Genomic DNA, 16,024 nt, shown 5'->3' with positions numbered 1-16,024 from the left:
ATAGTGTTTTTAAAAATTAGTACTAAGTTTCTGTTAATTTCTTCCCATTTTAAGAAAAGCACAGATTTATTTGTAGTAACCAACCTGACCAAAAAAAACGTGCGCTTGAGCTGGGGCCAGTATCACCTAATAGTCTTATGGCCCCACTCCATGATTATGAACAGAACAGAGGAAAGAGGAGAGTTTTCACTTGCAATACCTAATCTGCACTAAATAATCTTGTGATTGTGTTGGCTGGGAAACTGGTGGTTTATTGTAAGGCACGGTCACAGAGTCCTCAGTGTCAGTTTGCATGGCTGGATTAGACAATTCACAGTTTATTCTTTACTTGATAGAAGGAACAAGATAAGTGTACAACCTCTATTTGCAGATTTTACCTCATATTCTGTCCCAGTGGCAAATCTCATTAGCAGGGACTACAACAACAGTAAAATTTTGTGTTTTTACTAATCCCCAGTCTACTAAAAACTGCTTTTACCACTGTGCACTTGCTGAAGAATTTTCCTCCCTTCTTCCAAATAGAGACACAACCAGTGCCCCAAAAAAACTTAAATAAACCAGATTCTTACTCTTCCATAGTTTATTTTAAAAGCTCGAAATATATTCTAGTAACAATTATTTTTCGGTTTGAGTTTAAGAAGAATGTTATTATGCTGATTAGCTGATTTTCTAAGCCTGACACCCATGTGGTCTCTTGCATCAGTGAAAAAAAATCTACTCATGTACTTGCCTCTCACTTCTATATTAAAATCTGTGATTGATAAAGCATAAAATAGAAAGATCCTGTTGGCTTATGGTGGGAGACTTCTTTTTGTTGATTTAAACTATTTTGGTTGCAACTTGCTGAGGATTGGCCACTCAGAGGCCCTATTTTTTTTTAATCTATCCAATAAATCCTGTCTAGTTCTTACCCTGTTTCCCCGATTATAAGGCACACTCTTATATTTTTTGAAATGCCAAAATATGCCCTAGGTCTTATTTTCAGGGGATGTTTCAATGAAGAAGACTACAGTACACATTTATTGTTGAAAGTCACTCATGATCACTCATGTTCCATTGATTGTCCCCTTCTGATCACTCATGTGCCGTTCATATTCCCCTTCTGATCACTCTATGCCATTGATTGTCTCCTTCTGTTCACTTACCAGTAATTAAGTGTAGGGATCTCCGTTAGGGCAGGGATCAGCAGCTTGCTTCCTAATTCAGAATCGCGGGGGCGCGTGTGCCGGCTTTTTACTTTCAGTTTGGCTCTGCACTGCAGCCAGGAGGAGACACGCGCTGCAGCCAGCATCAAGGAGACACACACAGGATCGGATATCGGGGGATGTCTTTTTCATGGGTGAGTGTCCTATTTTAATTATTTTTTCAAAAATCCGGGGTGGCTTATTTAATGGGGATGACTTAAAATTGGGGAAACACGGTAGCTGTAGTTACAAATGTCTGGCACAGAAAACCAGCAGAGGGATCTTGGTGGCTGAGCGGCTGTCAAGATTCCAGCAAGTGGGAGTGGCACGGGAGCGATTTTTTTCCCGCCGTGGATCTGAAAGTAGCAATATTATAAAACTATGGTATTACTGGTGGAGAGGAATCTGCTAAAATGCTACCTCTTGCCTAGGACAGATTGATAGTATCATCTCAGCCTAAGCAGTAAAGCTGCGTACACACTTCCAATTTTTATCGTTGGAAATGAACGACGAACGACTGATTGGCCAAAAATCGTTTGTAAAAAAAGTAACCAACGTCGCCGACGAACGAGGATAGTCGTTGGAAATGAACGACCGGACCGGCGGATCGGATTGGACGACGATCGTTGACCATCTATTGTGTGTACGGTCGTTCAGTGATCATCCATGGTCTGAGCATGCGCGGTGAACGAACGTTCGCTCACTTCCTGTGGTGCACGTCACTTACTGTATCGTTCAAACGATCGCATCTATCGTGTGTACAATATCTTTGAACGATCGTGTCGTTATCTGTATGTACAGGATCGGTGCCATACGATCGTTCGCAGATATCGTGCAGGATCGTTCGTCGTTCGTTTACCAACGATAAAAATTGGAAGTGTGTACGGAGCTTTAGTGGACCTGAGTTCAAGGACTATTTTAACATGATAAAAGGTACTGCTTAAAAAAACAAAAAAAAAACAAAATAAAAACTATACTGTTTGTTTTTACATGTCAGGAATGTATTCAGGCAGACCTAAAACATTTCTGAACGGTCCGTTTTTTTTTTTTTAATATCTTTTTTATTGAAGGCAAGACAATATAAAACAAATACAGTTAAAAAGAAAATGGTGCAAATAAGACATACCATACAATCAAGTGCAGAATACAAAAAAAGAGAAACAAAGTGTAACAGGCCCCAAAAAGACCCTAACTATTGTCTGTGCCCCTTAATTTTTTAATTCTATAAAAGTGACCAAATATACATAGAAAAATTAGAAAAATAACCACATAACCAAGGGACAAAACCAAGTCCCAAAAAACTAAGGTATATCCTTGAACAATCGGTGGACTGTTCTCTCTACCTTCCCAGAAATCGCTTTACAAAAGAAAATATAAGAGAAAAAAGAATCTTTAGATTCTTTCCCCCCACAGATAAACATGCGCCCTTATATCAAACAAATCTCTAAGTAGTCGCTCCCAAAGCCCTCAAGTCATACTGGATCGTATGGCGAAAAGTTTCAAAAATATCCTGCAGCTGGGATGGAGGTAAAGAATGCTGTAAGTATTGCATCCATCTCGAACGGTCTATTTTCTTTATATTTTCAAACAATTTCTTTTTTTAATTGGGTTTGGTATTAATAACAATTGAAATGTCCTCCATATTTCCTTCATAATCACATTAAAACCTGCTTAGCTTTACAGTGTGCACTGTGTGACATTTTCCAGGAAATGACATTTTATACAGTACATGCTAAGTTGATGTATGTCATAGTTGTACACATTTCTCAATGTGAACCCACACAAGAAGGGCAGTTATTTTCATTCTACATGCTAGTAATAGCACTAAAGTTCCAGAACTTGACTTAACTCATTCAGTGCTCTCATGTGGAATCCTGAATTCAGTGGCAGCAGTTCAACATGCACCAAGCAGGTGGCTGGACAGTGTTGAGAGTTTATAATGAAAGTCTCTGGCCGACGTCTGTGTTACCGTATATGTCCTCCTCTGACTACACACAGCAAGCCTGCATTTTGCACAAGCGTAACTTGTTGACAGAAGCTAAATTAATTCAAAGCGTTTGGCATGCGGTGCTCCATTCCTTCTTGTATGTTTGGTATGCCAAGCAATGAGATGGTTGGAAATAGATGCTGTGGAGGTTATTTTAATTCTGTCCAGGAACATGACTTGGACATGACATCATTCTTGTTTTCAGTCTGTGTCTAGAAAATTGCACACTGTGTACAGCTCAGGCAATTAGATTAGTGCCAGTGTTGTACTCCCCTGGGCTACTTCATTGCACTGCTTACTATGCTCACAGATCCTTGTGGTCACATAGCTTTCTTACTTCAAAAAATGTAATTTTTTTTTTTATTGTTCAAAGAATTTAGTAAAGAGTTGTGATAAAAGAATAAAATTGTGTGCTGTCTGCTACATCCCCAGAAATCTTACCATACTAGGTTACAGCCAGTGTGGCATTATTTTAAATCTGGACTGTAAGGCCCTGGTCCCGTACTCGCCAGACACCAGTCACCTATAGCAAGCCCCCGCTCAGCCTTTACACACTGGTTGTGTTTCCCAGCACATGGTTGTCCAGAGGAATTAGTGCGCAAGGGATGGTGTCCGGGAAATGGCTGGCAGAGAACCAGGAGAATCAAGATTCCTGTAGAGACAAGTTCATAATACAGAGCCAGGTCATTCACAGGTAATCAGTCCACAAGACGAGGTATACAAGGGCCAGACAAAAGCAAAGTCAGAGTCACAGGCAAAAGGTCAGTTAATGCGACATAAACCTACAGGGTCAGAAACAGGCAGAGTCAGCAACAGTAAATAGTACGCAAGTCACCCCAGTTTAACGCTACAACAGGCACTGGGGACTAGGAACAGAGAGGCTATAGAGTGCCAGCTGCCAGGCACTGCAGGATTGAGTTGGGAACTAATCTGCCCCTAAAATCCACTTCAGCTGTGCACAGCCTCAGACTGTGTGCTGGGGATGCTGATGTTCAATGAGTAAGTGAAATTCAACTTTTTTAGGTCATTGCTAAGATGCCAATTTATTGTATACCATATTGCAGCATAAGAGCCATAACAGTCTATTAGGTGATACCAGGCTTTTCTTTGTAGGGAGGTCCAGGCATTTCCCCAACATTTTTTTAGCATACAGATATGTACAGCAGACAGCTATGGGACAATCTACACTTATAAATAAAGGAACACATCAAATCCAAGCAGGCATTGTGTTATTTCGTATATTTAGGTGCATATGTGCAAACTTTCCAGAGGGTATACTTTTTAATACATTTGGATCATAGTATTTTTAATGCATTATATTTTCATATAAAGATGCTCAAGCTTTAGAGTGATGTTGAAAATGTAATAAATATACATGCAAGGGTCTGTAATGCATTGCAGCCAGTCAAACGTGATTCTTCCTTTAGCTCCATCAGAACAATGAAACATGATTTGCAATTGGTTGCTATGGGTACAGCACTTTGCTTATTTCTCCTTATCATATTAATTAAGCCAGAATGTGTTGGCACTTGATTTGATCCTAATGTAAAGACAAAGGTATTACAGTATAAATGATCAAGCATTTCCAGAGCCTCTATTCATTTCCTCCCACTTCCAGTACTGTTGTGGCTCAGCTTTTCTCCTAGGAAGCCTGTGTCCCTGTATAATCTGCCACATTTCTCACTCTTGTCACATACTGAATTCTTCATGAAGCTGCTGAATGAAATATGTATTACGTTAGATTTTCACAAGTAAATTTACGAATCTGGTTTCCCAGGAGAATATCTTCTAAAGTTGGAGGGAGAATGGCTAAAAATAGCAGAAGCAGGCATCAGTTGTAAAGAAGGAAAGCTGTACTATCGAGTATAGGTTTTGTTATATATTATAGCTATTGAGAGAGTAAGACTCAATGTTACTATTTAGATTTGGTAAATTTTATCCAATCCAGCAGAAGCAAAAATGTTCTTTAGTGTGTGTGGAGGGCGTGTTCTTTGCCTTGTATGTAAGGTAAAAATTACCTTTTTTTTTTAAATCAGAGGGTGAAGCCCCAAACATTCTGTCTTTAGTGGTGCAATGATAAAAACAGAGTGGGAACGCAGAGCCTCCTGGCATACCCAGCAGCCTACTTTCTGCTCCTTCTGCCCATGCCCGAGATCTCCAAGGGAATGATCTGGGGTGCCCAGGCTTTTTAGCCAGGATGTGTTGGCTGATCAGGGGTTGTACTAGAGCAGGTGTACCTCCGCCTGGAGCTCATCTGCACAGCAAGCATGTGAATTTGGACTGTCTGGAAACTAAGAACCTGGAGATCTGCTGAGGTAATCCCTATCCTGGAATTTTGTACCCTTCAGATCTCAAAAGACTGCTCTGATGTTTGGCTGTGTATGACTGCTGTTATGCCTGAAATGTGGTTAGTTTAGCAGAAGGAGAACCATTTGCTTTTTTTATTTGGAAAGCTGAAGGGAATCTTCTATGTTTTTTAAGATTCTCTGTTACAAAGGGTAGGATAAACACCAGTCTGGTGACCACCATTTTGTGTCTGTTGGTCCAGCAGATGCCTAATGACTTACTATCTTCAATGACTTATTCAAAAAAAAAGATATCTATTCCATGTCCAATGGTCACTTCTCTGCTCTGCACTGACATAAAGTAAGTGGTTGGCCAAATAGAGCATTTAGGTTCATTTGCTTGTTTGTCGTGTTGTGAATGCTTGGAACATAGCCGTACATTTGACTACCTGTATTTTTGTTACCTGAAAAAACCTATTTATTTACAATATAAGCATTACATACATTGGAAGCAAAACCTGCCAGTCTTCAGTGCTCTTTAGAAAATAACCAATATGTAATTTTTCTTTAGATTTCTGATTGTGTTATGCTTTCTGGTTAGTGCTGAAGCAAACCACAAACCTTTCTCCATAAACATTCAGCTATTTTGCTTGTACTGGTGTGCTATGCAAATGGTAGGTTCACCCCTAACGTGAACATGTTTTGCCAGTGAATATGCGAGTGAGTAGACATCAGAAACAAGTGAGTTGGTCCTTTATAAGTCAAAGAACAGGCTGAGGTGCATTTTGACAAAATTCTGCGGCTGTTGCAGTGAGTTGAGGATTTGGCTGTGCTGTCTGACAGTGTTGCCAATACCACTAGAAAGACAGCAGAATTATAGATCTGGCAGGTAAAACAGTTCCTATATAAACAATGCATACTGTGCATTTGGCAGCTTGCCGAGGGACACGCTGACACTTGTTTCTCTATTCAGTTCATTGTACAATAATATCCCAGAATGAACAGTGTTACTTGTTTGTATTATTCACACTTAGGCTCAGACTTATCTTCTCATACAGCTCTGTATTGTCTTTGCAGAGTGTGTGAAAAAAGGTACCCCTCCTAGTAAATGATCTCATAAATGACAAGCTTGGTGTTGTATTCTCATCAAGTTAAGCCTTTTAGCTGGTAATTGATGGCAACTTTAGTAAAGGAAAATACTCTCTAAACAAATTGAAATGCACAGTCAGAAAAATCTTTCCTATCTTTATCCAGAAGTTGCTAATTTGATTTTAGGAAGGAGTTCAGCCTTTGCCTTTTTGTTTTAAAGCAGAACAACTGTACTATAGTGACTGCTTTGTACTAGGTCTATTGAAATTTATGCGGTAAAAAAAGTAAGATAATGGTAAACCAGAGATCCATTTTTATTTTCATCTGCAGATTTCATGCATTGCAACTCTGTGTTATGTATTACAAGTAAAATTCCTCTACTTCAGTAAATCAGTTTTTTGTAGGCTGACAAACAATCAACATTTTCAGAGATATCAGGGTAAGCTAGCCTGCGCATGTGTGAGATCAGCGTCTCTTTCCCCTCAGAGTAGGAAAATGCCAAAATCGGGCATGCACAGAAGGAGCAGCTAAGAGCTTACCGGTATGCGTGACGTCCCAGGAGGCTCTGTGCTCCCATACAGCCTTGATCCCTGTGCCGAAAGTCAGAGGGGCTTCACTTTTTTTTTTGTTTCGCAGTTAAAAAACAAAAAAAAATAATATATTTGCTTTATATAAAAGGGTCGTCTACCCTTTTATGTAAAGTAAAAATTTTAGTTTAGGTTCAGCCTAGAAGTGAAGGGTGTTTGTTTACGCTTCAAGAGACCTGCTGAAAGCTTTCTGTAAGATTTGTAAATGTTTGCTGTAAACTAGGTCTACAGTAGGTCCTATCTTTGCTAGAAGGCGGGTCTGTGTCACTCTTGTGCCTTGTAGCTGTGTGTGGGATCTGATCTTTCCTGCTATTTCACAGTAGAGCTATATATGGGTAATTGAAAGATAATGCTTCGCTTTATACCATCAGACTTCAAAGGACATTTCTTTAAAATATTTATGTAAATAAAATACTAAGTTTCCTCACTGAAACAAAACGTACCTTTTAATTTGAGGACAAAACTAACATAAAGTTACAAAAACATTATACGTTCCCCTGAATACAAGGACAAGATTTAAGAAGTGTTGACTAAGCACCGGTAGATATTCTCTGCAAAGGCTTGGAGCACTTGGCAGAAATCAGAGCATCCTTTTACACAATGCAAACATGGCCTCAGAGGCACAAATTATGTCTAGATTGAGGGAGAGCAAAGTACTTTGCAATAACTTTCAATTCACAGATTTTATTTCAACATTTTGGTTGTTTTCATAATTTCAATAATATAAAATATATGCACCTGAACTAAGACTTCTATGTAGGTTATATCAAACATTCATGGAAGTAAAAGTAGGCCTTATAACAGTACAAACACAGCTTTACTTAGGCTTGGTGAGGTTACAATTTCTAGCATACGGCAGCTTTATTATCACACTTCAAAGCTCAATAAAATAACCAATTGTAAAGATGCAATCACAGGAATTGTGAGCGTACCCCCATTTCTATTGCGCTAACAATACAGACGGAGGTTATTTATCACACTTTAAGTCAGCTATAAAATCCATGCTATTATAATAATACTAGAGGAGAAGGCAGCTTGAGAATCAAATCTATAGCTCCACTGAATTTATCTTGCATTTATTAGGTATGCCAGCCTTCATTCAGATGGTGTAGTTCTCCTCAGTATAGAATTCCTTTGGGGCTATGGAGGTTAAAGAACAATGGCAACTGAATGCTGAATCTCACTGTTTGAATTTTAATGATCACTAGCTTGCATGTAGAGTAGGTTTCAAAGTATTTCCTGCGGCGTCAGGAGCTCTTTAATGGACCGTGTGCATAACAAATCAGGAATTGTGCTAGAGTTAAATCTAAAAAACACAGATGTGAGCAACATAACAATGAGTAGACATTTATGGAAATAAGATTTGGGAAAAGTTTTAATGAAACTTGTGAATCATAAATAGACATGTCATTTATTTTCTAAACTCTGCAAGGAACCTTTGAGTCTATGCAAGTATGCAAATATTGCAGATACATTAAAATATAATTTTCCAAAACTAGAAAATAGTCATATAAAAAAACAATCTACAGTCAGTCCTAGTGCTTAAGTCTACCATTGTGCAAATTTGCCTTTTCTTGGGCTTTCTCCCATGAGATCCCACCTTCAACATACAGTTCTTTCCTCGGGGAGATCCTTCCTTTTGGCACACATCCTTACAGTTTCCCCTTTAAAAACTTGTCAGTCTGCAGTCACATAGTCCCATATAATGTCACTATATAAATTGCATATTAGACACTGAGTTTGTTCGTAGCTGCTTTGTAACTGTAGTTTGTGTTAGGATATATTGGTCTTTCACCTGTATTCTATCCCCGGCCCACGCACTGTGTGCCTTATTTTTTAGTGTATGTATATTAACATCTCAGTGGTCAGCCATTACAGAGTGACCAATATGGTTTGGTAGATAAATATTGGGCTGCCTTTTGTATGCGGTCAATGACAGCCAGGCCACATTGTGAAATTACTGTGCAGGATATAGAATAGATGTGGGGAGTAAAGTTAAGGATACAAACAATGAATAATCCCTTTGTTCTCTTCAATAATTTAGTCCAAGCCATCTGAAATGTTTTTACTATGGAATGTTATGAATCAGTTACAAGTTTGTTTATACTGTGTATGTATGTGCTACGACAGGAAAATTCCTCCTCATGCCTTTCAGAAAGTGTAATTAACCGCTTTACTGCACAGGCTGCCAATCCTTTCTACTAGACAGTTCTTTTATAGAATCTTGTGTGGCCTTGTTATTTTGATGACTTGTACACTGGATTGGCATTGGAAAGTAGTGAATAAGCTTGGTACGTTCAAAATTCAACGTGGATATGTATGATTCTCAGCCAGAAGATACTGCTAATTTGACCAGACTTACTATCTTTTTTTTTTTTTTTTTTTTTTTTTTTTAATTAATGTATTTGGTTGTTGGTAAAGTAAAGAAACGACATGCAATCTTTGGTTTCCTTTGCCTAATGATTCTAATCTGACAGACCACCTGCTAATACCTTTAATTATTAGAAATATATTCGTATTACCCAAACTTTTTTTTAAAAGCCATACTGGGCTGGTCCTGCCAAGTGCCATATTTAAATAGCAATATCCGGTATTGAGGAAAACCAACCAGTGAGTTACTAATGTTTTCCCAAACATTATTACAGTGGTACAATCAGAACAATTATTCAATATACCATAAAGTGTATGTCAAGCCAAAACCTTTTTTCTTTGCTTTGATCCATACTGGCAGGGGGTTTGCAGTTAGGTTACTATTTTCCAGCCGCAGGTACCTGCGCCACCTAGATGGACACTTTAACTAAGATCACCTATGTAAAGCCGCATACACACGTGCAATTCTTGTCGTTGGAAAGGATCTTTCACGATCCTTTCCAACGATAAAAACCGCACAATGCATGAACGAATGCTGTGCATACAGCACCATTCTGCTCTGTGGAGAGGGGACCCTGCTGCGCGCTCTCCCCCTTCCCTAGCATGATGCTCGCTCGTCGTTCGTGGATCCGCCAGGACGGATCCACCGACGATATACGACGCGGGCTGTACACATGCCAGATTCTCGCCTGATATCCGGCTGAAGCCGATTATCCTGTGTGGTTCTCAGTTTAGCAGTTTTATGTTTACATCAGTCGATAGTCGGTAAAAGTCAGAAAGTGACATTCCTTAGGATCAGGTGTTTGAAATGGGGAACTTATCAAACCATGCCATCCTTATTCACCAAGGATTTGGAAACCCGAAAATGTCTGGGATAGAAATATTGGACGGCCTTGTTTGAAAATATTGTATCCACTCATCCATGAAAAACTTCTCAAACTTCAAGCTGGGTATTTCCATTTAAAATGGGGCGAAGTTTAGGTCTTCAACAAGTGAAATGCTTGCTCAATTGGGTTCAGATCAGGTGACTGACTTGGCCATTCAGGAATATTCTACTTCTTTGCTTTAATAAACTACTGGGTTGCTTTTGCTGTATGTTTTGGGGCATTGTCCATCTGTATTATGAAAAGCCTCCCAATCAATTTGACTGCATTTAGCTGAATTTGAGCAGACAGTATGTCTCTGAACACCTCAGAATTCATGCGGCTGCTTCTGTCCTGTGTCTTAAGCAACTTTAAGCATGAAAAATATGATCTTTTTTATTAAGAGCAGGACTATGAATTTAGTTTTTCTTGAATTATTCTCCTAGATAATTGTTTCTTAATCACTATTTTGATTGTTACCTTATTTTTTTAAATATATGTAATAGCATTTACAGAATAACATTATACCCATGAGGTAAAATGTTTACTGTTACTATACCAGGCAGATGATGCTGACTTGATGGGAGATTAACTGCTACTTTACTGTGTTTATGTATGGACATTGTAGCTGTCAGGTTATTGCACTACACTTGAGGGACTTCAGACAATTGCACTGCTGATGGTAATGTTGGCAATTTCCCTATTTTTTCTTTCATTTTTGCAGGTCACTGCCAGAGGATTTGGTCCATTGTTGCAGTTTGCCTACACTGCGAAGCTATTACTGAGCAGAGAAAACATCCAAGAGGTCATCCAATGTGCAGAATTCCTGCGTATGCACAACCTAGAGGACTCCTGCTTCCGCTTTCTTCAGACGCAGCTTCTAAACAATGAAGATGGTTTGTTTCTGTGTAAGAAAGACACCTCATGCCCACGTGTGCAAAATGAGACTGTTCATTGTGAAGAAGAAACCATGGAATCTGAAACCTCCAAAATATCCTGCCCCAATGAAAGAATAGACCATGAGCCTTTTAACTTAGGTTCAGGTGAGAAAACCGCAGACAGAAATGAAGTAATTTTGCCTAATTCCCATATGCAAATGGACAATAAGGAAGGTTTAGACAAGGATCCTGTAATCCGCTACCCACGTTACAAGAAATACCAGCTAGCTTGTACTAAGAATGTCTACAATACATCACATAGTACCTCAGGTTTTACAAGCACATATAATGAACATAACTCGGAAATTGGCTTAAAATCAGGACTTCCTATAAACCAGATTAAAAGTGAGCCTCCAGATGATGATAATGAAGAGGAGAGTGTTACACTTTGCTTGTCTGGAGATGATGGTGACATCAGGGATAAAGAAGAGGACATTGAGATGGTCAGAAAACAGCCAAGTCCAGCTAATATTGATAATCCAAAATGTGTGTCATCTCCTTCCAGTCTAAGGACTTTTTTTAGTAGAACAAAAGGGGGGGAATTTTTAGACTCGCCGGGCACTTCCCATCATCGCTTTGTCAGAAGTCCCTCATGCCCTGTGGAAAAGGGAACAACTCAGGGTGACCATAAAACTGAATATACCCCTTTCACTGGGAATTATGATTTGTCTAGTGAACCTCACAAAGATTCCTCCAACTTCCTCATGGCATCCCCTCTCCGAGGTTCTGGCTCAGATCTCACCTCTAAGCATGAGATGGAACTGGACAGGAGAAGTGTCATTTTTTCTTCAAGTGCTTGTGACCAAATAAGCACTCCGGTGCAATCATATTCTGGTATAAGCTGCTTGGATAAAGAGTTTTCCGAGCATGTGCCAAAGGGACTGTGGGCTGGAGCAAGCCAGTCTCTTCCTAGCTCTCACACTTTTTCCCACAGTGGGCTGGTAGCAGACCCATTGCCAGGAAGGCAGAGGCCAAACACTAGCTGCCCAGTGCCAATTAAGGTATGTCCCCGTTCACCACCTTTGGATACCAGAACCAGGACATCAAGCTCCTGCTCCTCATACTCATATGCAGAAGATGGAAGTGGTGGATCTCCTTGTAGCCTACCCCTCTGTGAATTTTCGTCATCTCCCTGTTCACAAGGCCCACGTTTTCCACCTACTGACCATCAAGAAGCATGTTCAATTGTAGACTCAATATATAACCAAGTCAGGCCACAGATAAAATGTGAGCAATCATATGGAACAAACTCTAGTGATGAATCTGGATCATTTTCAGAAGCAGACAGTGAGTCGTGTCCTGTACAAGACAGGGGGCAAGAGGTAAGAAATCTTCATATTTTTAGTATTACCTGTATTAATTTTACATTTGTCTCAGAATAAGTTCAGCCTTATTAAAGTAAAAATTTAGCTACTACTAAAAAACACTTTCAAAAGACTGAGAATTTAAAAACACATATAAAAATTGTAGGGTCATTCACATCCGAGGCTTGCCCATTTCTTAAGGATTCTGAAATATACATTTGGAATAAGACAGCTTTTCAACAAAATATCGTTTTTGCCTTGACAATGTTCAGACACAATACTCAAAGGCAGCCAAAAGAAAAGCAGCCTTTGCCGCCCCCATACATAGAAACTGCCAAACCAAATTTCAAGTGAACAAACAGAGGAGTGCAAATGTTCACCAACTAATTATTTGAGTTGTTAGACAATATTTGTCCCATCTGTGTTTTCTGCTGCCCATAAAATTGGAAAATTTCAGCCACAGCAATTTATGTAAGAATACAACTATACAAAGATATTCATTCACATGTTTATATGGCTTTATTTACTTTGCCTTTTGATTTGAGTGTTAACAAAACACCAAAACCTAAAATTAAACATACATAGCTTGATATTTAATGGAACCCCAGAATTTTTTTAGAATTTGCTAGAGATTCCCCATACTGTGGCTGACTGACCTCCCATTTTATGATGCTTTCAAAAATCTAGTGCCAACACCATGGGGTAGAGTCAGCCATGATAATGCTGTTTTAATTGTTTAAAAAGGTGGAATTCAAGGTACCATTGTAAGAGACGTTCTGTCCATTGCCCACCAGTGTAAAGGGCTTTTTTTTATATTGACCCCTCAAATAAATTGGTTTTAGTAGGCATTCTCTGAAAACCTTAAAATTATTTTATGGATTCCTCAGGGGTAAAAAGGTTGAGAAAGGTTGGTCTAGACCAGGAATGTCCAAAGTCCCGCCCATTGTGCCAATTGTGGTCTGTGTTCAGATTTCTACCAGCCTGCAGCCTCTGTCATAAAATCAATAATATGCAGCCTGCCAGCAGTGTTGACCACAGTATAAAATACACCCGTACAAAAAATCTATTTTATTTTTCATTAGAGTTGATTACCCGCCTTGCAATTATCGGCCCGATACTCCGCAGGCATAATCGGCAGGATGGGAGTCCGCATGTGTGCACAGGGAACCCCCTACATCATTATAGTGGCCGTGTGCTGTGTGGGATCCGCATGGACCACGCCCACTCGGTTTCCAAGAACGTGCTCTGCACGGAGCCCGTACTGACACCGGACTCCATGCACAGGGAATCCCTCACTTCACCCTAGTGGGCATGTGCTGTGCCGGTCCTGCGCAGACCACTCCTACACTAACCCTGAGTACTGCTGAATGGTTGCCCCCTACACATTTTCACCTCACCAAATGTGGCCCTCTTTGCAAAAAGTTTGGACACCCCTGGTCTAGACAACAGAGACTGCCAAACCATAATTCAAGTTAACAAACAGCGGAATACAAATATTCACCAACTAATATTGAGTTGTTGGACAATATTTGCCATATATATCCATGTTTTCTGTTCCCCATACAATTTCTAAACTTCCGCCTCAGCAGGTAACTGCACCCCAGTAAAATGTGTATGGTCACATATGCGGAGGAATCATTAAGTATTGACAGTCGTTTTATTCTCCCTAACCTAAAAGTGTGTGTCAACAATGAATAGTGGCATAGTTATTGGGAACCTTTTAGCTTCAAATTGCACCATATGCAATTTCTAGATAATTTTAGCCATTCACAAGTGAAACACTGAATTGATAAATATAGCATACCACCAAAAGTTTCTGTTAATACACTGAAATGCTGTAAAGATACAGTAGGTTTTGCCCAGCATGTAATAACTATAAGATCTGAGGTAAGGCAAGCAAGAGTATGATTTTCTTTATCTAAGTCCAAATTTGCATAATAGAGCACAGTTTCAGTGTTCTCAAGATGCCTCTTATCATATGCCTAGAAATGTTTACATAGCTGCTTTTATTTCTCATAGGAGAAAAGGGGGGATACAACTATTGAACACCTCAACATTTTCTCTGTAAATATATATTCCTAATATCAGCTGGTTTAGACCTAATTGATGGCTTATATTAAGGTTTCTCATTACCAAGATATCATGCAAGAAGCATCTCATGATGGGTAAAAGCAAAGAGCTCTCTCAAGACCTTTGCAACCTTATTGTTGCAAAACATACTGATGGCATTGGTTACAGACGTATTACTAAGCTTCTGAATGTTCCAGTGAGCAGAGTTGGGGCCATAACCCGGAAGTAGAAATATCATAATTTCACCCTAAACTGGGCACGACCAGGTGGTCCTTGCAGGATTTCTGACAGGGGAGTCCAAATATTAATCAAAAGAGTTGTACAAGAGCCAACGATCATTCACATTGACTTGTTCATTACTTTATTCCCCTGCTGTCCCCTGCAGGTTAACTTTAAATTAGTATCTGATGTCAAGCAGCATTTGGAAAAAAATATATACATTTCCAATTTATTTGTTTTTACATGAGTAAACATACTGAAATTCAAAGAAGAATTTACATTAATTGCAAAATCTTAAAACATGATCTTGTTACTAAAATTGCATAGGGTTCTCAGGGTGGGGAGGGAGCTATGAAAGCATGTTCCAAGTATAGAAAAAAAAAAAAGTTTAAAAAAGTATTTAGTTTTTCTGTAAATAACAGTTGTAAAGTATAGTCAGAAAAAACACATTTTTAAACCACCCTGATTTTCGTGCTAATTGAAAAATCTCTGAATATGGTATTGTCACAGAAATTCCAGGTCAGAGGGACCTTTGTGAACATAGGCAAAGTGAAAGAAAAATTACATTCTGAACCCCCTACTGGTTTAAAAATCATATTTTCCTCACTAAATTGTAACTTTTATTTAAAAAACATGTTTTTAACTTGTGACATTTTTCTATAGATTCACCTGACACAGCAAATCACTGCTCAGTGATGTAGTTTGCAAACAGTACCTGCAGAGAAAGCCCTCCCCCGTTTGCCAATCTCTTCCATAGATTACGTTTTCTGATAGATTCAGCAGAGAAATCAAATACTAGAGGACTTGCTTTGCTGGCTCTGTTTAGTGTTAGCCAGATTGAGTCCCATGAGCAATATATTGGACAACCCTGATCTGGATGAAATCCTATGATTCTAAAAAAAAAAAAAATAAAAATAAGCTGTGCTTTAAATTAGGACGTTGGGCAAACAGCAGCACACATATGATTCTGACCCCTGTAACCCATCTGCACAGTTTTTCCTTTAGCCCTTTTTCAGTCTGCATCCCAAACTTCATCCACACAAACTACATATTGAATATTGTCCATCTGTACTCCATAGACATTGCACACTGAACCCAGACACACAGTGTTGAGTTTCAGCATGCAGA

The 16,024-nt window shown here is 39.2% G+C and overlaps 1 protein-coding gene across 2 annotated transcripts in view; it reads left to right on the top strand.

Moving 5' to 3' along the window:
- BACH2 (BTB domain and CNC homolog 2) overlaps positions 1-16,024 on the top strand; it is a 164,671-nt gene that overhangs the window by 126,476 nt on the left and 22,171 nt on the right. For both annotated transcript variants that reach the window (XM_072408646.1, XM_072408647.1), the window contains one exon: positions 11,090-12,625. In XM_072408646.1, coding sequence (XP_072264747.1) covers positions 11,090-12,625 — 1,536 coding nt within the window. The remainder of the gene's footprint in view (positions 1-11,089; positions 12,626-16,024) is intronic.

This window comes from Pyxicephalus adspersus, chromosome 4, assembly GCF_032062135.1.
Source record: "Pyxicephalus adspersus chromosome 4, UCB_Pads_2.0, whole genome shotgun sequence".
In the NCBI taxonomy this organism is placed as follows: Eukaryota; Metazoa; Chordata; class Amphibia; order Anura; family Pyxicephalidae; genus Pyxicephalus; species Pyxicephalus adspersus.
This window is presented reverse-complemented; position numbering and strand designations above follow the sequence as displayed.